Source organism: Euphorbia lathyris, chromosome 4 (genome assembly GCF_963576675.1).
Source record: "Euphorbia lathyris chromosome 4, ddEupLath1.1, whole genome shotgun sequence".
NCBI lineage: Eukaryota > Viridiplantae > Streptophyta > Magnoliopsida > Malpighiales > Euphorbiaceae > Euphorbia > Euphorbia lathyris.
In genome coordinates, this window is record NC_088913.1 from 56,939,777 (window position 1) to 56,961,676 (window position 21,900).

General features: G+C 32.5%; 3 protein-coding genes across 4 annotated transcripts; all 3 read left to right on the forward strand.

Annotated features, from left to right (window-relative positions):
* Positions 1 to 799: 799 nt before the first annotated feature.
* Positions 800 to 4,907, forward strand: LOC136228072 (ras-related protein RABC2a-like). Of its 2 annotated transcripts, none has more exons than XM_066016906.1 (6): positions 800 to 1,174; positions 1,842 to 1,910; positions 3,765 to 3,830; positions 3,978 to 4,099; positions 4,268 to 4,396; positions 4,486 to 4,907. In XM_066016906.1, the coding sequence occupies exons 1-6, from the start codon at positions 1,033 to 1,035 to the stop codon at positions 4,600 to 4,602; spliced, it is 645 nt and encodes a 214-aa protein (XP_065872978.1). In that variant the 5' UTR covers positions 800 to 1,032; the 3' UTR covers positions 4,603 to 4,907. The 2 variants fall into 2 exon arrangements, with proteins under 2 accessions (XP_065872978.1, XP_065872979.1); XM_066016907.1 differs by having other exon boundaries at positions 1,038 to 1,174; positions 1,797 to 1,910.
* Positions 4,908 to 5,472: 565 nt separating this feature from the next.
* LOC136227326 (monocopper oxidase-like protein SKS1) lies at positions 5,473 to 8,719 on the forward strand. Its single transcript, XM_066015969.1, has 7 exons — positions 5,473 to 5,713; positions 5,794 to 5,903; positions 6,068 to 6,338; positions 6,423 to 6,901; positions 6,993 to 7,361; positions 7,454 to 7,710; positions 8,416 to 8,719. The coding sequence occupies exons 1-7, from the start codon at positions 5,579 to 5,581 to the stop codon at positions 8,472 to 8,474; spliced, it is 1,680 nt and encodes a 559-aa protein (XP_065872041.1). The 5' UTR covers positions 5,473 to 5,578; the 3' UTR covers positions 8,475 to 8,719.
* Positions 8,720 to 10,101: 1,382 nt separating this feature from the next.
* LOC136227190 (monocopper oxidase-like protein SKU5) lies at positions 10,102 to 14,911 on the forward strand. Its single transcript, XM_066015871.1, has 9 exons — positions 10,102 to 10,239; positions 10,318 to 10,427; positions 10,812 to 11,082; positions 11,160 to 11,647; positions 12,740 to 13,108; positions 13,182 to 13,260; positions 13,370 to 13,547; positions 14,626 to 14,722; positions 14,851 to 14,911. Exons 1-9 carry the CDS (start codon positions 10,102 to 10,104, stop codon positions 14,909 to 14,911), a joined length of 1,791 nt encoding a protein of 596 aa, XP_065871943.1.
* The last annotated feature ends 6,989 nt before the right edge of the window (positions 14,912 to 21,900 follow it).

The window sequence follows — 21,900 nt, forward strand, 5'->3', positions numbered from 1 at the left end:
CTTGGAGCTTCTGAAGGAATTTGTCAATGAATTCTATAGATGGGGTGACATGAGGAGGGCCATCAAAGTAATCTTGATTTATAATATCTTCAATATGCACTTCCTCCCTATCATTGCTGAAACCACCATCAACATTTATCGTCACTAAAGTCGATGGAATTATGAGGAAATATAGGCCCTATGATCATCACACTAATGATATTTTGTTTAATTCCTCGATGTATAGATCTCTAAAAGAGTCTCACCATTTAAAGACTTTCGTACAAAACAAGAGAGGTGCCAACAACCTAGCATGAATAGTATGATGCATAAGTTAGTACAACTTTTTTTTTTATCAATAGTGAAGCGATAGAAGCTGCATACATGAAAAATTCATTTAAGCCCTTTATATTATAGCATGAGAGATTGTATATTGGCTACAATTCATATCCTTGACACACAATCTAACGATATGGGAATATCCGATCATCTACTTTAACCCAAATCACAGTCATATGATTTAAAACATTTGAATATATTTACATCAACCATTATCGTAATCCTTGACATACGTTATAGAGTATTCGAATAACTTTATATTTAGCTCTTATCTGAAATCTGACCGGCGTTTTCCATCTATACACCCGACTTAAATGAATCTCAGAAATTCCGAGGATAACATGTTTTTGAGAGCTACTCACTATCAATATGACCACGTTACTTTCAAAATGCCGTCAACTATCTTTTCCTTATCCGTCACCTTGTCTATAAGACAAACAAATAAGTTGATTAGGCTTGTTGTGATATGTACAACAAAAAGCCGTTCAAAACAGAGAAAAATTGGTCCAAAGTTTATAGTAATAAATAAAACAAAATAGTTTTTATTTTTGGTTGTGATTATTCCCCATTTGCCACCTAACACCAAAAATAGTAACCGCCAACTCCATCACTGTCATCTCCTTCCTACCTGAACAAAATTTCCCACCCTCTCTTAGTTTTGTTGAACCATCTTTTCTTTTGAATCTAATTTATGCGTAACAATCAAGAACCATAATGGGTTCTTGTTCAAAAGTTGGGAATAATAGTTACGATTACTCTTTTAAGATTTTACTGATTGGGGATTCTGGTGTTGGCAAGAGTAGTATTCTTCTTAGTTTCATCTCTAATTCTGTTCATGATCTTTCTCCTACAATTGGTAAATTTCTCTCCTCTTTCTTTCAATGTTATTTAATTATATTGTTGCATGTGCTGAATTTTGATTTTGATTTTGATTTTGAGGGTCATGCTATGATTTTTTTATGTTTCCTGGAGCAGGAGAACACTTCCTCTCCTTTTGTTTTGTAATTTTACAGGGTTGGTCCTACCCCATAGACAGACTAAGGGAAAGTGGGGCAAAAGCTCCCTTTAATTTCCCTTTTGGTTTGATGTAGTCTTTTGCATGTCATTTTTAGTCATATCAATACAGAATAACATGTAAAATCATAAATCATAGACTGGAAAATGTTATATTGAGTTAATTTGACCAAAATATGAACTTTGATACTCAAAATTGATCCTTTTATTTGGCCTTTTTGTTTAATGATAAGCGTAATTGTCTAAAACATCTGTTAATGTCTTGAGCTTTGGTATCGGGTTACTTATAATTTTGTCCAGATAAAGTCACAAGCTTAGAACCATAGGGTAGACAGTCTATAAAAGATAAAAAGACGAGAAGGGAAATTAGGGCAGGTTAGCCTTATTGGATGATGCTGAAAAATGGTTTCAGCCAAAATATGATTTGAGGATGAAAACTAAAGAATCAAAGTATTTACTTACAGGTAGGGGACATTGAATATATTGGATTATGTTTCAAAACTGTGCAGGCGTTGATTTCAAGATCAAGCTGGTCAATATTTGTGGAAAAAGACTGAAACTTACCCTTTGGGACACAGGTAACTAAAAACAAACTGTATACTCACTTCTCAAATACTTACTGGAAATTTCTCCCATGTGACCTACATTCGGCTCTTCTCATCCATTTCACTTTTTGATATCTAGTTCAGTATGTAGAACTATTTGTATCAGCATGATTAGTTGGAAATTTCAAAATAATGCATTTTATTGAAAATTGCAGTGTGTTTGCAGTATGATTTGATGGAAATTCCAAGTTTCATGGAAATATTTTGTACAAAATAAAAAATGCACAAGAAATTCTTTGATAATGCCTATCAATTCCTATATTTTTAAAACGTAGGTATCTGGTGAATAAGTAGTACATGAAATGAAATGTCTATAGTATCATATTTTGGAACACATTAGATGTGTGCATAAGATACATAATCGATATGTTTAGCTGATACTGCAGCTGCAATTGTGCTAACCATGATTAGTAATTTAGTGTTGGTTTCTGTAATATCTTTTTCATTTAAGACCTGAGGATTTGTTGAACGTTTGGATTAGTTTTAGGGTCAGTTTTGGTCCTTTAGTTGATCGATTGTGAAGGTTTAGGATGCCTAGAATGAACTTAATTCTAGTACTTTAAGTTGGTAACTCTCTTATTCCATATGGGTTGCTTTAATAACAATCTTCTCAGAGATAGTTACCCTATAATCCGTGCTAAGTAAGGAACGAGAACTTTTAAGTAGTCGTTACTTATATTAGTATATTTCTTGGTGATCATGATCATCTATTGAGATGGTTGGATTTGAGTTTACTGCTCAAGTCAATGCTGTTCTCTAATTGAGTATGGCGGTATCTTCAATAGTGATAATTCTTGACTGTCATGGTGAATAGGATGTACCTCACAAATGAAGAGCAATGGGCGCACCATTGACATAATTTATGCTTATGCAAGATGACGTGGCGCCCAATGAAGATTTTGGAAGAACTTTGTTAGTGAGTAACACAAATGGCTTGTTGTAGTGTCATATTAGAAATTATTATCATTTATTTTCAATAGAACATAACATTCCTCTAACGTTGCGATGGCTATCAAAATTCCCGCATCTTTGTGGGAGCAAGTTCTCATGGGTATTTCTATATTGTATCTTCCACAACTTTTACTATTAACCAGGGGAAGTTATTGCATTCCCGAAATTCTACAGAATTATTTAGGGATCATTTGAACTTATGGCCAATTAAGTAGGATATCAATCTTATGATCAAGTACTATCAGATTGTTTGGCTGAAATTCCATAAATACGATCTATCATGCTATCTTTTTTGAAAAAAAGTTGTTAACTATCTTAACTTTTTAATTGGTTCATCTGCAAGACAAGAACTGATGGTCTTGATTATTTTCGAAAGGTAGGAAAAACATGACATTGTTAATATTGTGTTCATGGAATTATACTTGGTCTGCTACTTTAAACATGTCAGTAACTCTGTTTCTCTCAAAATTTTCACCATCATCTGCTTTTGTTTTGTTTAGTTTTTATGTTAATCTTTGAACATGAATATTATGGATTGGATAGCAATGTTTTTGTGATACTAAATTTCAACTTACATTAAGTTGATGCAGGGTGATCATCTTATAAATTGGAAACGGTGTAAAATTTATATTCGCATGCATTATAAAGTGGCAATTTGAAAACCAAAAACAGAAAGAAAGATATATCTGGAAAAGATAAATCTTTCTGCAACTGGAAAAGAAATTTCTTCTGCACTATTTTCATAGCATCAAACTGATGAACTATTTGTTTTACGTTTACTGTTCTGATCCTTCTTATGGTTATACTAATTGGGTTTCGTAGGCATTTGTTTTCTTTGTATCTATTATAATGCTATTGGTATGTGTTGTATTGCAGCTGGACAGGAAAGATTCGGAACATTAATCAGCTCTTATTATCGGGGAGCACATGGAATTATACTTGGTCTGCTACTTTAAAGTGTTGATTTCCTTGTTTTCATATATACAGATTTTTGTACAGAGTGAATTGGTTTATAAAAGTTTCAACTTTGGAATAGCATGTTGTGCCCAGAAATAAACCTTGATCAGTTTGTGCTGGTTTTCTTTTCAGTTTATGATGTGACTCGTCGAGAAACCTTCACAAACTTGTCAAATACCTGGGCAAAGGAAGTGGAACTTTACTCGACTAATAAAGACTGCGTCAAAGTTCTAGTTGGAAACAAAGTTGATAAGGTAAGTCACGGTCGTTAGTAACTGTAACGCATAGCCTGTGAACTACTTATGACGATGAATTGGAGTTTATTTTGTGGAAGAGAGACAGCTTGAAAATGTGTCTATTAATTTTCTTAAATTGTATACCTAAAAAATGTGTTTGCTTGTTTTGATGATATAATATTTCAGGAAAGTGAAAGGGCTGTAAGTCAAGAAGAGGGAAGGGCTCTCGCAGAGGAGCATAAATGTTCATTTTTCGAATGTAGTGCTAAAACAAGAGAAAATGTGGTGCAGTGTTTTAGAGAGCTCATGTTAAAGGTAGGCATGCTCTCATCAATTTTGATTCAGCTGTAAGCTGATAAATTCTCGTCGAAATCTCATTCTGAGTTGTGATTTTCCCTCAACAGATATTGGAGAAGCCTAATTTACTGGAAAACGGATCTGTACTAGTGAAACAGAAGTTCTTACAACAGAAAAAAGTATACCAATCACCTCGTGGTGGTGGTGGTTGCTGTGCCCAATAGAAATTCTGAAACACGATTGTGCAAAACGTGTCGAAAAATCCACGGAAGATCCATGACGATGCTGAAGCCAATCAATCACAGAATCACCCCATTTGCATTTGGACAGTGTAGATGATCCTATGCTCTTTTTGAAGCTTTGTTAATGTAAATTACTAGACATACAGGAGGTTGGTTCGGCAGCAGAGTAATATAGTTTGTCTTTTTTGTTTCTGTTTTGGCTGTTGTACCTGTAGAATACAGTTGAGAGAAACATGATGTACATACAGTTAAATATATAGGAAATTAGTAGTTACCCTTTTCACTTCTTTGACTGTGTGAATGGTTCTTTTGCCCTTCTTCTTTTATATATATATTCTGATTATGCAAATAATGATTGACTTGAAACTTGAAAGGGTGATAAAGATGCACTTATTTTAGATATGCATTTCTAAACTAGAAAGGCAAAACACATCTCGAGTTCTTCAACTTTTATTATTTTATATAGGAGTTTTTTTGATCAATTATTTTACCACATTGAGCTTTCAAACTCTCGCAAGGCCTTAAGGCTTCTGATCAATTACTTCTATAATGATCGACACTTCATTAAACAGTTTTGCTGCGGTTTTGCTCTATATTTGCACATGAACGGTCTTTTGACTTAAGTTGCTGACTATGAATATTAATTTATTTTAATAGTTTTATCGTGATTGTGTTTCGATACATGTTACTGTCCAACAACCAAATTGGGAAAGAAGAAAACGTAGATTCTGAAGTAATTAGAGAAGACAAAAAGCATAGATTGTTGTACACAGCAACAAAGTAAGTAATGTATGAAGTAAATGAGAATGTTGAAAAGTACATAAAACAGCACAATGTGTTGAAGAAAACAATGAAGAATTCAGCAATATGCTGCCGGCCCAATGTAAAGTTAGCTAGCTGTGTAGATGTATCTTCTCTATTAATTCCGATATCCTCACTCAGCCTGCCAATCAGTTGAATGTATCCAAGTATGGCTAGATGTGTAATAATAGTATTGGCAACATTGCTAAGTGTTGCTAATGGCATAGACATCTTCTTAGAGTGGAATGTTGCAATTGCTTATAACATCATACCTCTTGCTCTTAATCAACCTGTATGATTTCTTTTCTTTTCTCCAATTTCCTTCTAACATTTTTATTTCTATTTCTAATGTTTGTTTGTTTCAATATATAGGTTATCACCATCAATGGAATGTTCCCTGGACCTCTTATCAATGCCACCACCAATGATATTGTTCATCTCAATGTCTTCAACAATTTGGATGAGCCTTTGCTCTTTACTTGGTACCTTTTTATTTTTTTAATAGATCGTCGTTAATTCTGAGAGTAACATCGAATTTGTCATAATTTATGTATCTATCATGTTTAGAGACAGAAGTTTCCTCCGGTAATATGTTTTTCGACAGAATAAGAATGGATTCTGACACAAGTAATTGTTGTTGGTTTAGGAATGGGATACAACAAAGGCTAAACTCATGGCAAGACGGAGTTTCAGGGACGAACTGTCCAATAAAACCTGGAACAAACTGGACATATGTGTTTCAAACAAAGGATCAAATTGGAAGTTTTTTCTATTTCCCTTCCTTGAACTTTCAGAAAGCTGCAGGAGGATTTGGTCCTATTAGAGTTAATAACCGAAATGTCATTTCTATCCCTTTTCCTAAACCTGAAGCTGAGTTTGATCTTCTCATTGGTGATTGGCGTTATGATAACTATAAGGTCACTTTTTCTCTTCTTTCATCATCAATATCATATCATTTATCATGGAAAGAGTTTCCAACATCCATGTGAAAATTGTAACAGGACATAAGGGGAATGGCGGATACAGGCGTGGCGTACGAAACACGTGTCGACACTATTCTGATGAACGGGAAAGACGTATATGATTATGACTCATTAATGTACCTTAATGTTACTAAAGGAAAGACATACAGATTGAGGATATCAAATGTAGGAAGTGCAATGAGTTTGAACTTTAGGATTGAAAAGCATAAAATGGAATTGGTAGAAACAGAAGGATCTTACACAAATCAATTAGTATTGGATTCAATTGATGTTCATGTTGGGCAATCTTATTCAGTTCTTGTGACAATGGATCAGGATGAATCTGATTACTACATAGTTGCAACACCTTTATTGTTCAATAATACAAGCTTGAGCCCCTTTGCTGGTGTGGGGGCACTGCACTATATGAATTCAAATTCTCAGGTTCAAGGTCCTTTACCTGCTGGTCCAGATCCTTTTGACAAGGCTTTCTCAATCAACCAAACTAAATCCATAAGGTAAAACACTATTCTATCAGGTAAATTGTATAGACATTCAGTCAACTTCATTTTGTTTCAATAATGTGATTGAGCTGCCTTTTACAATTAGGTGGAACATGACAGCAGGAGCAGCAAGGCCAAATCCACAAGGAACATTCAATGTATCAAACGTGAACATAACCCAAACATTCATCCTTGAAACATCTCAAGTTGTAATCGGAAACAAGTCGGTTTATGCTGTGAATAATGTTTCATATTTCACACCAAATACACCTTTGAAGCTCGCTGATTACTTTGTAAATGGCTCCAATGTATACCAACTTGATTCCTTTCCAGTTGATTCTGTCAATGCTGAGGCTGCTTATGGAGTCTCTGTTGTTACTGGCAATCACAAAGGTTGGATTGAGCTTGTGTTTCTCAATCAGTTTGACATCATTGATTCTTGGCATTTCGACGGTTTTGGATTCTACGTTGTCGGGTAACTAACATTTATATATGTCCGGATAACGTTCATTTAATGACTTACTATTGTATAAGAATTAAAGTTGTTTAGAATCACGTTTTTTCTAGGCTTGGAAACGGAGGTTGGGGAGAAGAAGCACGAGAGAGTTACAATTTATTGGACCCCGTAGTTCGGTCAACGGTGCAAGTGTACCCAAAAGGATGGACAGCAGTTTATGCATTTCTGGATAATCCAGGAATGTGGAATTTGAGATCTCAAAGGTTGACTAATTGGTATTTAGGACAAGAAATGTATATCAGAGTTCATGATGATGATCCTAATCCTGCCAAGGAACGACCCCCACCATCCAATCTACTCTTATGTGGTATCTATCAAATTTCTTCTTCTTCTTTTCATTATAATTTAACGTTTTTGAAAAAAATGATAATACATTAATGTTTAACAATTTTAGGCCTAGGCATCAGTAGGTCTTTTACTAGTTGAGAAATAAAAGTGAGTGATTTTAAAGGTAAGTGGTCATATCGTGAAAATAAGTAAACTTCAGCAGTTATAAGTTTAATTTATCCAATAGTGCAATCACCACTGTACAAATAAAAGTGGAGGTGTGGATAGGAATAAAACCTGCCTTAACTACCCTTGTAAGGGGTGGTTACCAACGTCCAGGGGCGGAGACAGCCCGGAGCCCCCAGTCTCCAGCATCATCTCTAAGGAATAGTGGTCCAGCCCTGAATAGCACCCTAAGAGATTTATATATTTATACTTATAACATAGAATGTGATTATATAAAGAAAAGTAAGTTGACATAGTTGCTTTAAGTAGTAGCTAAGAACTGTCGCCCTGGTTCCGCCACTGCCAACGTGGAATCCGTTGACATTCTATATTCTCTTACTTCCAGCTTTAGGTTTGAGTAAGAATCTTATTTTATGAGTTTTGTTACTTAGATCTAAAAATGTTCCATGTAGTCCTAAAATAGTGCAAATTAAAAAGTTAAAGATAAAATGAAATATGTATAGTGTCCTTAAAACATGAGGATAAAATTGAAGTTTCCTTAAAACATTATATTTAACAGGTATTTTTGAAGATGAAGGTAATGCAACAGCACCTTCTCCTGCTCCTCTTCCATGGTGATGGTGATGAAGAATATCCTCAATTTTCCATTAAAAAAAGAAAAAAAAAATTGTGGATCATTAATTGGTTGAAATAGAGTTGAATATGAGCATGGGGGAAGCTTTAAGTTAGCTCAAAGAGGAAAGTTTTAATAATGTTTACATAGACTCGGATTCTCCTCTTATTCATGGTCATGATAATGCTGATTCTATGTTTAATCTGATTGTAAATTTCTGTTATTGGAATTTTTGTTAAACGGTATGTGAATGAAGGGCGGTTGGTTACGGTGTGGTGTGGGAACATTGACCCTTGTTCCAGCTTTGCATAATGATATATGAGGGTGTTTGTCTCTTGAGTTTTGCTTTTTGTTACCCTAGATACCCTTCCAAAATCAATGGCCATTTGTACTTTTTTTAATTGAGCATTCGGTACTTCTAATAATTTCTTCGTATTTAAGACTGTGCAATAAATAATTAACATTTGCTATTTGTTTGGATTGGGTAGAAAGGATAAAGACAATAGTTTAGTTATTATTATCATAGATTATATAAATTAATTAGATAGTTTAGTCCTCAAGCAACTCTACTTGTCAAATACAGAATATATTTCAAACTCTATTTCGGCCAAGTAATCAACAAGACAAAATCAACCATCCATTTTAGTAATTTATGTTCAACATTATTTTATCAACCACAAAATAAATATAATAACTTCTTTTGTAAATGAAAAACTATTTTAGACCTAACTAAATACTATATTCATATTGAAAATTAAAAATCATCTTAACTCAGAGAGGTTAAAGCAATACCTTCTTCATTTTTTTCTTCAATTTAATTGGATTTCGCTTATCTTTTATCAAGAAAAAAAAATCAATTTCTTAATTGATTTATTCTCACGAACTGAAGTTTTACTTGAATGACCACATTAATTTAGGCGGTGTTTGTTTGCTCATTTTTTTTCTTTGTTTGCCTTTTCAGTTTAAAATTGAGAGATTTTTGTGTTTGGTTAGAGAATTTTTATTTGCCTTTTATATCAGAAAATAGTAGCTTTTTACAAAAACAGAAAATCTTTCATTTTTTGAAAAATAATTTTTTCACACAGCAAACAGTAGTGGAATCAAATAGACCTTTAATTATTTTGGAACTCAAAATCTAAAATTTAGCTGCTTAATCTTGATCAGTTCTTCTGTTATTCTATTAGTTAATTAATTTTTAGATGTGGAATCCATAACAATCACTGAATTATAGACGCTAAATATAAGTTTTTATTATATTATAGTTTAAGTAGTAGCTATTTAAATCAAATCAAAATCATTACGAATTCTAATTTCTTATAGAGTATAAAATATAAAATAATATAAACAAAACAAACCAAACCAAACATTACGTAGTTTATAGTTAAATAAACTTTAAATTAATTTTCACTTGTAATTTAGTGAACTTTTGACTTGTTAATTAACTGGATCCAACTCTAACATTGTTGATAAATTATGATTAAATCAAGACAAATTAACCTTGCATATTCCACTTCTATTTAATCAGGTATTTCACAATTTCCTTTAGCCTTTATTTTTGTTATCACCAAAATTGTGTTTTTATTGACACTTATTTAATTATTTATTTTATGGTAGTTTAATTTAGAGAATTAAATGAAATCCAATTGTAATCATCAAAAGCTACCGGCGGTAGCCTTAATCCTGTTAATCGTGGTGGCTGTGGCCGTGGCCGTGGGTGGTGCTGAAATTTTCCACGAGTGGAGAGTTGCAATTGACACAAATAAGGTCTCAGTAATTATTCACATTAAATTAAATTAATTAATTAGAGCACAAAATAAATTCTGAATTTTTGTTTTATTTACTTGACAGGTTATTACTATCAATGGAATGTTCCCTGGACCCCTTATTAATGCTTCCACAAATGACAATCTTCATGTTAATGTCTTCAATCTTATTGATGAACCTCTTTTATTTACTTGGTATGCATCTCAACAAATCAAGGACCAGTTTGTTTTACCTCCTGTTTGCTGTTACGGTTTGCTGTTTGTTGCTGCTTGCTGTTTGGAAAAAAAGCTGCTTTTCCAAAAAGCAGAGATTCTCCGCTTTTGTAAAAGGCTGCTTTTCAGTGTAAAAAGCAAACAGGAGGTGACTGACCAAACATTTAATGTTGCTTTTCAAGTGTAAAAGGCAAACAGGAATGTCACTAACCAAACACCTATAATTCTCCATTTCGAACTGAAAAGGCAAACATGAGCACGAAAAGGAGCACCCAAACACCTTCTAAAGATACATATTATCCGGTTCGATTTCATTTTTTTTTTTTTAACACGTGTATATATATATATATATATAAAATGTTGCAGGAATGGAATACAACAGAGGCTGAATTCGTGGCAAGATGGAGTATCCGGCACAAACTGTCCGATCGAGCCAGGGACAAATTGGACATATGAGTTTCAACTGAAGGATCAAATAGGAAGTTTTTCATATTTCCCTTCCCTAAATTTTCAGAAAGCCGGGGGAGGATTTGGTCCAATTAGAGTTAATAACCGAGTCGTTATTAGTGTTCCCTTTCCCAAACCAGAAGCTGAGTTTGATCTTCTCATCGGTGATTGGTACGCTATGAATTACAAGGTACTATTTTATTTTTTTCATTCAATGACGTGACATATTGACTTGATAACGTAACAATCGTCCAAATTAACGTTCAGGATGTGAGGTGGATGATTCACAATATGACTAGCTATAAAACCCTCCCTGATATGATGTTAACGAATGGAAAAGTCCCATACAAAGAAAACACAAGCAAGTCTTATGAATCATTGACAGTGAAAGCAGGGAAAATGTACAGATTGAGGATATCAAATGTGGGGAGTGTATGGAGTTATAATTTGAGGATACAAAATCATAAAATGGTGTTGGTTGAAACAGAAGGATCATACACAAATCAAATAACATTGGAATCACTTGATGTTCATATTGGTCAATCTTATTCAGTAATTGTAAAAGCAGATCAAAGTGTTTCAGATTATTACATAGTTGCAACTCCTAAATTGGTCAATTTTGATCAAATGAATCCATTAGCTGCAGTGGGTGTTCTTCATTATCAAGATTCTACTACAAATGCTACTGGACCTATTCCTACTGGACCTGACCCTTTTGACATGGATTTCTCACTTAATCAGGCCAACTCTATTAGGTAAGTAAACATACATACATACATTTTGTATCACATTTTTTGGATATAGGTAAAATTGGTGAAATTTAGAGTAATTTTGAGTTCATATAACCATGTATTGAGCAATTTTAAGACCAAATAACAAAAATTATAAAACAAGACTTTTATTTGGGTTCATAGGCGGAGCGAGGAGAACATAGTGTGCCGGCGTGCCCCTGGTTTGTTAGAAACTACCTTTTATATGAATGGTTTCGCCCTTGTCCACTATTTTATCTTCATCTTTTCTTTTTTTTTGTTCTAGAGTCTGTTTAGTTTATCTGTTACTGTTTGTTGTTACTGCTGATAGATGTTAATCGATTTTAGCTATTTTGAAATTTTACCAACACTCTAAAAAGCAAAAATAGATCCGAAAAATGGAACCAAACATAACATGCACCTAGTCCATGTCAAACCAGCACATTTTAACGTAAGTAGGGATTAAAAAAATCTAAGCTCACCTCATATGAGCCTGAGGTTTTTTTTTTTTTTTTTCATTCCAAGAGTCATGTTTGAATCTAAAATTATTGAAAATGTTTGGAACAAAATTTTACTATTTCTTATGTTAGAAGTATATCCGTAGTTTTTACAAAAATATTAGGAGAAAATTTTACCTTATCTTTATTTTAAACGGATGAATTCCAAATTTGGTCCTACTATTTTTTAGAAAGTGTAAATTTGTTTTTAATACAAGCAATTGTGTAATTTTACCCTTAACATATCCAAACAAGATCAATTTTACTCGTACCTAACAGAAAAATTGAACAGACTAATTTAATCATTTCCAAACAAATTTGTCTATCAATTGAAACAATTTCGTGCATTTTAACAGACTGTTTATAACTGAATTAATAATATAATAAACATTTTAGGCAGTTTCTGAATTAAATTTGTATGTGGAAGATTTAATTTTGACATTTTTGTTGGTTACATGTAACGTGTTAATTAATATTACTGTTAAATAATAGTAAACTAGTCCGTTCAAATTTTATATTACAGTAAATACGTTATTTTTTTTTATGGAACCTTATCCGAGTAATTGAAATGTTGTGATATAAAATGAAAAAATGTTTGAAGGTGGAACATGAGCGCAGGAGCAGCAAGGCCAAATCGACAAGGAAGCTTCAATGTGACAAATGTGACTTTATCACAAACATTTATACTAAAAGGATCAGAAGCAGAGATTAATGGTCAACCTTTTTATACAGTCAATGATGTCTCTTATATTACAGGAAATACCCCTTTAAAACTTGCTGATTATTTTCAAAATTGGACCGATGTTTTTCAAATTGATCAATTCTCCCCCAATTCATCAAATGGCAATCCTCAACATGGTGTTTTTGTTGCCACTGCTCTCCACAAAGGTTGGATACAACTTGTTTTTAAGAATGACATGGATTCCTTCGATTCTTGGCATTTAGATGGCTTCAGCTTCTTTCTTGTCGGGTATATATTTTCATTTTTCGATATTAATTAACTCGTCTTACCATTCTATCGTAACTTAGATTATCTTTTATAGATTTGGAAGGGGAGAGTGGACACCCGAATTAAACTCCACGTACAATCTTTACGATCCTGTTGTTCGATCAACCGTGCAGGTACGTATATACTTTTAATAATCTCTTTAATTTATGAAATATAGGTAAATTAATAATCATTTTTAAAATAAATTTGATTGATTTAATTTAAGCAAATTAAATGAGACAGGTGTATCCAAAAGGGTGGACAGCAGTGTATGCATACCTTGATAATCCAGGAATGTGGAATTTGAGATCACAAAGTTTAAAAAATTGGTATTTAGGGGAAGAGCTCTACTTAAGGGTCTATGATCCTGACCCTAATCCTGCCAAAGAAAGATATCCCCCTCTTAATCTTCTTTATTGTGGTAATTTTAATATAATATTCGGATAGTCTCCAAATTTAATCCTAACATATGAAATGACGCAATTTTATCTGTAACGTTGTTAAGCAAATTCAATTTTACCTCTACACAACAGAAAATTTGAACAAACTGATTTGACAGTTATTCGACTATCACGATGCACATCGGATCTTGCAAACAAGTTTGCCAATAAAATAAAGTGTACTTTGATGAGTTGTTTTTACCTGTTTTAATAATACAGTAAACATTTTATGCAGTTTTTTTTTTTTGTGATTAACATAAATATTGTCATTTCGCCGGGTTATTTCTAACTGTGTTAGTAACATAATAAATATGTTAGACACAATTAATATTTGCAATGTCTCGTTATAATTAAATAGCAAGTTAAATATCAGTAAAACAGTTTGTTTAAATTTTCTATTAGCTAAAGGTCAAATTGATATTGCTTAACAACGTTAGGAGTAAAATTTCATGTGTTCTGTACTTCTCTAAAAACATTAGGAGCCCGATAATATGTACTAGCTTTTTTCATTCTTTTTTTTATTTATTATATGAATTCATTAAAATAACTGTTCTATAATTTAAAGTGCCCCTGATCTATCTAAAATTTGTGCATTTGGCCCCTGACCTATTATTTGGTCATATTTGGCCCCTAACCTATCAAATTAGATAAAATGAAACCATATTGAATGAAAAATTAACTGTGTTGGAAAATTAACGGCAATAACCAAAACAAAAATGACTCATGACACATAAATAAAATTAGTTTTCACTCTATCGGAACACTAGAAAAGTTTTTAGGATTTTTTTACTGTGTAAAATAGTTACTATTGCCATCTCTAGTTGAAAATTAATTTTATTTATGTGTCATGCGTCGTTTTTGTATTGGTGACTGCTGTTAATTTTCTAACGAAGTTAATTTTCCATTCAATATGGGTTGAATTTTATCTAATTTGATAGGTCAGGGGCCAAATGTGACCAAATAATAGATCAAAGGCCAAATGCACAAATTTTGGATAGGTCAGGGGCCAAAAAATGCTTTAAGCCTTTAATTAATTAATTACTGTATTATTTCCTATAGGAAAATTCAGCAATTTATCTCCACCTCCACCAAATCCTTCTAATTTTGCACCTCCTCCTCCTCCTCTTTCTCATGCTTCATCTGGAAAAACATCATGGTAACAATTTTTAATTCTATTTCTATTCTAATTTATTGAATTTGGTTTATTTTGGAAATAAATTTTGTTTTTTTCTTAATTGATATATAATAATAATAATAATCTGCATATATTGTGTTATATTGCAGGTTTCAGAGCATCATGGTCATGTTGATTGTTGCTATTAATGTCTATGTTAATCAGCATTAGAATACCAAATTAATCGAATTTGGGATTGAGAAACTACCACTCTGATAATATTAAAGTGAAAAACCACAAATTATCAGCAAGCAGGGGCAAAACTAGAGGAGGTTGGGATGGGCTCGAGCCCCGACAGACCGCCGGAGAATTGAGAAAAAAAAAATTTAGTAATGATGTCTGATAATATTTTGGAGAGAATTATATTGACTCTATGTAGTATTATTTTAATGTTTAAAGGTAGATTAGATGGTTAAAAATGTTTACTTCTACTCGAGAGATTATACGTTCAACTCCCTCCAACCTTATTTTCTTTTAAAAAGTTTTTATTTATTTTAATTTTATTTTTCAATAATTATAAAAACATGTTACCATTATTAATTAATTTAAATGGACTCTTTATTTTTATTTTGATAGCACTCTTGAATTCATTTTTAATATATCTTTACCATTGAAAAAAAGTAAACAGATTTAATATTCATTTTTATTATGTCTTTACCATTAAAAAAGTTAAACATGTTTAATTTTCTATTAGTTCAATGCTAGTTTCTAAAAAATGATAACATTTTTAAAATTTAACACGTTGGAGGCTAATTTTTTTTTGTCCAACCCTAACGTGTTGGAATTTGAAAATTTACCGTCAACCGCACGATTAAAATTAGTCCCCCAAGTTATTGTGTTAAAAATTATTGAATTTTACGTGATATAATATTTTTAACATTATAAAAATTTAAGCTCCGATTTAGTTTGAGTTCTGGTTCCGTCACTGTCAGCAACAGGGGCAGAGCTAGGGGGGTAGGGGAGGGTCTCCCGACCCTCCGACCCTTTGGAACACCTTTGACGAACAGTGGTTCAGTTTCGAGCAGCCCCCCAAAATAGTTAAAAATTAGTACTTATAATGTAGAATGTAATTATATGACTAAAATTATGTTTGCATACTTGGTTGTAGTGATAAATGAAAGAATCTCTACATCCAATTTGTCTTATGTTCGAATCTCCCTCTCTTCACTTTTTATCTCATTTTAATTTTTTTTCCCTTAAACCTCATTCTCCTTTAAAAATATCAATATTTTTTTTAATCAATATTAATATTAAAAATATTTTTTTCCCTTAAACCTCATTCTCCTTTAGAAATTATTCGTCAAATTGTCCTTTAAAAATATCAATATTAAGTATCATTTTTAATCATTATTAACTCATTCTCCTTTATTATTTTTAATTGTATTTTTTAAGTTACAAAATTCATAACCAAAAAGACAATTTGACGAATAATTTCTCAAATTGACCAAACTTGTCAATGTTAGGGATAAAATTGCTTTTGGATGGTAACGTTAAGGGTAAAATTGTACCATTTTAGACGTTAGGGATAAAATTGTTCTTAGGTGTAAACATTATAGTATTTTTACACCTTATCCTTACTTTATATTGAATCTCAGTTGTTTTGTACCTTAATGTTTCCAATTATGATCAAATTTATCCTTATATTATCAAAAATTTGAAAATTTTGATTTGACTACTATGAATCAAAGCTTTAAGTCGTTATTAAGAAAAAAAATCTCCAAACAATGGAGACCCTCCGGACCTTGAGCTCTGGCTCCGCCACTGATCAACAAGACTACTTGGATTTAACAATTATGATTAGCTAATGAGATGATTTATTATTGATGAAGAAAAGGAATAATTAATCGAACCAACTTTTGGTATAAATTTGATTGGTAGCCATGCAACATAATAAATTTTTGTTTATTTCGGAGTTTGAGTGACTCCAACGAGTTGGAACACTCAATCTGTTCCAACAAGGTACAATTTCATCTTCAAAACAGTTTTTTTTAATCAATAATGTCAACCAGTGACATTACCCGCTCAATTGAACCCTAATGATCAAATTATATTTGAATCTTAATCATTAGATTAGATTTAGCTCTACTATAAATAATCCTACCGCTCTTAAATTAAATAATTTAAAAAATAGTTAATAGATTTTATTTATTTTTAATATATTAATTTTAATTAATCTCTAAAAATAAGAAACCACTTTAACAAAGAAAGAGAAAAAGAAACATCATCACCACTACTTGTTGAACAATCTTATTCAACTTGGCCGCCGGACAAAAAAAAATCACGCCTTTCTCTAACTTCACCGGACAAAGGATACTTTGAAGTGAAATTGCACAAATCATGTTAACCAAAAAAGACTAGACATCCATTTATGGGTAATTGACTAATGATTGAATGAAAAGATGAACAATCTTCACCACCTAACAATCTTCTTCCATAAAAAAACTTCATGGTTCTTGGAGATGGTAAAAAAAGCTCCAACAATTACATCACCAAAATGAGAGAAAAATTAGAATACGAAGAATTCAGAACATCATCTAATAGATTATGAGAGAAATGATGAAGCTGAGATTCACCAAAATCTGCAGAATTTTTCAAATAACATGAACAGTTTAATCCCGGAATCTCCAATTTAACATACCTTGAACAGAGATAGAGTTGGTGGCGATAGGCTGTGGAGAAGAAGAAAGGAGGAGGCAGAGATGGACAACTTAATTATCCGACAAAGACAAACGATGAAAAGGTTGAGAAAGACGTGATTTTTACGCCGGATAATATGGAAGAAGATTGTTAGATGATGCTAAATGGTTACTTATTTTTAGGGATTAATTAGATTAATACATTAAAAATAAATAAAATATCTTAGTATTTTTTAAATTATAGCCATCGATGGTTTTCACCTGGTCAGTGACTGACTAAATGAATTTGATCAGTGACCGACCAAGTGAATTTGGTCAGTACCATTAGATCTAGACTTATTAAAATCATATTGTGGAGATTAAAATAATTGTAAAGTTAAAATTTACATATTTTAGATCTAACAGTGACTGGCCAAATTCACTTGATCAGTCATTGAGCATGTGAAAATTACTGGTAGAGTCATTTAAAGGTTGTAGAGACATATAGAAGACGTGCCTGACACTCTAAACTATATCTAATTCAATTAATATTTTTCCATTACTAAACTATACCTCTATGAATCCGTTGGAATCGATTTCTAATTTTACAGTTTTCCCCTTTAGTGTATAGTTGCATTATCATTTGATCATTGATCATATGTATCCAAATGAATCATGATCATGAAAAGTGTTCGTTCATTTATTGATTAATAATAATTTGGAAAAAGTACAAAATTAAACTTTGTGGTTTGGACAATTTTCAAACATAAACTATGTGGTTTAAAAGTTGGCAAACATGTACATTGAGGTTGATTTCGTTAGTAAACATAGTCCAAATAGACTAATGGTGTTAAAAAAAAAGTCAAAAGTTAAAGGGAAACGAGTTAATTTTGTCTTTATATTTATTTATTTTATAAATGCTCTTATTATCTATTTATCACAAACAAACCCCAAAACAAAAATAAAAAATTTCAAACTCACCATCTATGTCTAAGGATTCGATCCTTAGTACGAGTGATTGTCCTAAAACACAAGCAGACAAGAACTATGTGAAAAAGGTACCTTACGCTAGTGTTGTAGGTAGTCTAATATACGTAATGTCGTGTACTAGACCCAATATCTGCCATGTCATTAGGATGGTGAATAGATATCAGTCATGTCACATAATTTATTCAGATTGTCTAAAATTTATTTATTTATTTGGCTTGGACTTGATAATTCTTTCAAGCTTCCTACGTATCCCGAGTCATCTTTTAATTTTTAAATCGAGAATTAAAGCCATGTAATTCTACCACTATTAAAGAATTATATTTCCTAATACTTAACTAATATTAAATCCTAGTCTTATTATAATAAAACAAATATATCAATTATTTCAAAATTTATTCTTATTGCATACAAATAATTGATCCAAAGTTCAAATAATCTAAAATAATTTGATTGACAATATGTCCATCAATTTTAACCTCAAAAATATAGAAATAATTCCAATGGCTATGAAATAACTTAAATTCAGTAATTCAGACAGAGAAGTGTTGAAACACCTTTCCAACATGATTTTGATTTGACAAAATTATTTAAGTTAATCCATGATTAAGACAATTAAACTTAAATGCTTTGATTTAATTGTACTAATACGTTTGTTCAATGTTAAGTATAAAAATGTTTAAGAGCAGGAATCAAATTAAGATAGAACATAGTCAGCATGACAACATAGCGCGGGCTGAGTAAAGAATAACTCAGTACGAAAGAAGGAAAATCTTCTTCAGAACCGAAGCTTACAAATGAAGCTGATCACAGAAGCTGAGTGAAAAGCAACTCAGCATAAAAGAAGAGAAGTCTTCTTCAGAACTATATCTTGCAGAACGAAGCTGACGGTGGAAGCTGAGTGAAAGGCAACTCAGTATTAGAATTGGCAACAAACAAAGACAACGGCTATCAAAGTCATGCTGAATGATTTTAAGGACAGCACCAATGATTCGTTTGCTAAAAGACAAGATCCGACAGTGATCTGCACCAATTCAGAAGCTTTGGAATTATGCATGGATAAAGTTTCGAGACGCATGGGTCAAATGTCCGCTGGCTAAATGACGAAACCTACACTACAAGACAAACCTGCGAGAAGAAGACAAGCTGGCGCCTGCGGAATTCAGACGACAGGATTGGCCTGCAAATCTGAAGCTGACCAGAACATGTCGCAAGAAAAAGCCGTTTGAATCCAACGGACAATTCCAGATTCAAATCATTTCTGCTTCAGATTCCATCTATAAAAGGACAAGTACACTTCTTGGATCCTTTGCCGAAATACAAGAGAAAAAGAGCATACATACAAAGAGCATCAAAACAAGAAAAAGATCTTACACCAAATTTCTATCTCTGTGTAAAAGCTAGTTTGATTTTGTAATCATCTAAAGTGTTCTTTGTCTGAAAAAGAACAAGTTTGTATCAATTGTAAAATTGAGAGAGTTGTGCTGAGTACTCGGTTTTAAGTACTCAGCGGTAGAGAAATCTAGGTGTTCGGTTATAACACTTAGTAGGAGTTGAGTAGACGAATAGAGGACGGTACTCTTGCATATTCAACTGCCTTGTAAATGGTTTGTGCTCTACCTTTAAAGAGCTCAGTATTGGATTGAAAAAGCCCGGAGGGATTCTGGGGACTGGACGTAGGCGGAGAGGCCGAACCAGGATAAGTCGTGCTGAGTAATTTCTAACTCTCTCTCAATATATATCTGTATGTGTTGCTTGCTATATTTACTCAGTATATAAATTGTTTAAGCTGACACTGAGTAAATCAGAGTGCTAAGTTGGAAGCTGACCACAAAAGTGTCATTTCCCAACTCGCAAGTAAAACAGCTCTAGTCAGTATCTGACTAAAGCCGTCTTACGCGTCACTCGGCTGTGCTGACCAAAACTGAGTTGTGAAACTCAAAGAATTATATTAAGTGAGCAGAATTAAAACGAAAAAGTTATATTAGTTCCTAACCCCTCCCTTGGAACTAATCACACGGGACCAACAAGAAGTAGCTCACTCACAAAAGTGTTTACTCATATCTTGTCATTTGGTGATAAGAGGAGTAAGGATGAGGCTGTTTATTGAGTGATTCGAGAGCTAGCTCAATGAACCAAAATTGTCTTGCATAAAGGATAAAATGAGTTTCATTTAAAGCGTATGATGATTGTGCATGTACTTTAAGTCATACTATCATATCTGAGGCTGATATGGTAACAAGTTATTCTATCCTTACAACCAGAAGTTGTCTCTATATCGTGAGACTGAGATTTGATGTTCGGGAACATCTGAACTAAAAGTTCTACATGCTATTTTTGAGAAAGACATTCTCTCCTTTTGCAATAAAAGGATTGAACCCATGACACGTGAATTTCATACCATGTGTACTTAGCAACCACGAGATGGAAACATATTATACATAATGTAACACCCTAGACGTATAAATTTTTTTTTAAACTAAAGCTATTCATTAGATAAAAGCATATATTATCAACTTATACTCGTAGGTATATCAAACATATACACGTTAATAGGTGTTCGCTATGGTTACTTTGTTTTTTACAAAGTACCGTTACTTGGTGTGGTTTTCACCATTGGATTAATTTTATGCTCTATCATCTAATGGTGAAAACCACACTAAGTAACGGTACTTTGTAAAAAACAAAGTAACCATAGCGTGCAACATCTAATTTATGCACTTTTTTTTTTTTTTTTTTTTTTTGCACAATCTTGTAACACATTTGACACATGGAATATCAGAGACTATTGTGTCATTTGACACAATCTTTTGAATTATTAATGGATGGATTTTCAGCAAACCACTTTGAATGTTCTAGCAGCAAGCATAATTTTTAATCCCAACCAAACAATACAAACTTTGTTGTAAAACATTAGTAGATCATAATTTTTAAGGTAAAACAGTAAGATTATGCATTTTAGACGCACATGCCTTAACTTTAATTCATTAATTGTAAGTTTTCTAAAAACATCCTTAAGAGAACAACATCTAATTCTTCTTAATTTTGATTAATTAGACTCTCTTATGAATAAAACAAAAATGCTCATTCCACTTCCCTACCATGTCAAAACAAATGCATATAGTAAAAATGAAAAATCATTAATTACTTCAAAAAAACTAAGTAACAGTTGCAACATAATTACCAAATTGCAATTCGATCAATATGTTTGTCATCATCCTGCCCACTCTGTGTTCCCTCTATAATAATAGCAAAAGTGTAAAAATCAATAGAGACCTATGTTGCCCGGACACGGATACGGATACGGTATCCGACACGGACGCGGATACGGGAAACGTCATTTCTATAAAACACAGGACACGGAAACATGGGGGAGTGTAAATATTAAAAATATTGGGACACATTTATAAATATTAAAAATATATTTTTATATATGATTTTTTTGTAATATAACTAAATAAATACATATATAACAAAATATATTAGGAGTTTCTGGCATTGATTCCCCCCTTTCCTTTAGTTATCTGCAGTGAATACAGATACTCTGTTTCACTCTGT

Coding starts and splice junctions, on each gene's coding strand:
- LOC136227190 (XM_066015871.1), top strand. CDS start 10,102: ATGAAATCCAATTGTAATCATCAAAAGCTACCGGCGGTAGCCTTAATC. Junction 10,240..10,317: donor TTGACACAAATAAGGTCTCA/GTAATTATTCAC, acceptor TTTACTTGACAG/GTTATTACTATCAATGGAAT. Junction 11,648..12,739: donor AATCAGGCCAACTCTATTAG/GTAAGTAAACAT, acceptor AAATGTTTGAAG/GTGGAACATGAGCGCAGGAG.
- LOC136228072 (XM_066016906.1), top strand. CDS start 1,033: ATGGGTTCTTGTTCAAAAGTTGGGAATAATAGTTACGATTACTCTTTT. Junction 1,175..1,841: donor TGATCTTTCTCCTACAATTG/GTAAATTTCTCT, acceptor AAAACTGTGCAG/GCGTTGATTTCAAGATCAAG. Junction 4,397..4,485: donor TTAGAGAGCTCATGTTAAAG/GTAGGCATGCTC, acceptor TTCCCTCAACAG/ATATTGGAGAAGCCTAATTT.
- LOC136227326 (XM_066015969.1), top strand. CDS start 5,579: ATGTATCCAAGTATGGCTAGATGTGTAATAATAGTATTGGCAACATTG. Junction 5,714..5,793: donor CTCTTGCTCTTAATCAACCT/GTATGATTTCTT, acceptor TTCAATATATAG/GTTATCACCATCAATGGAAT. Junction 6,902..6,992: donor AACCAAACTAAATCCATAAG/GTAAAACACTAT, acceptor TTTTACAATTAG/GTGGAACATGACAGCAGGAG.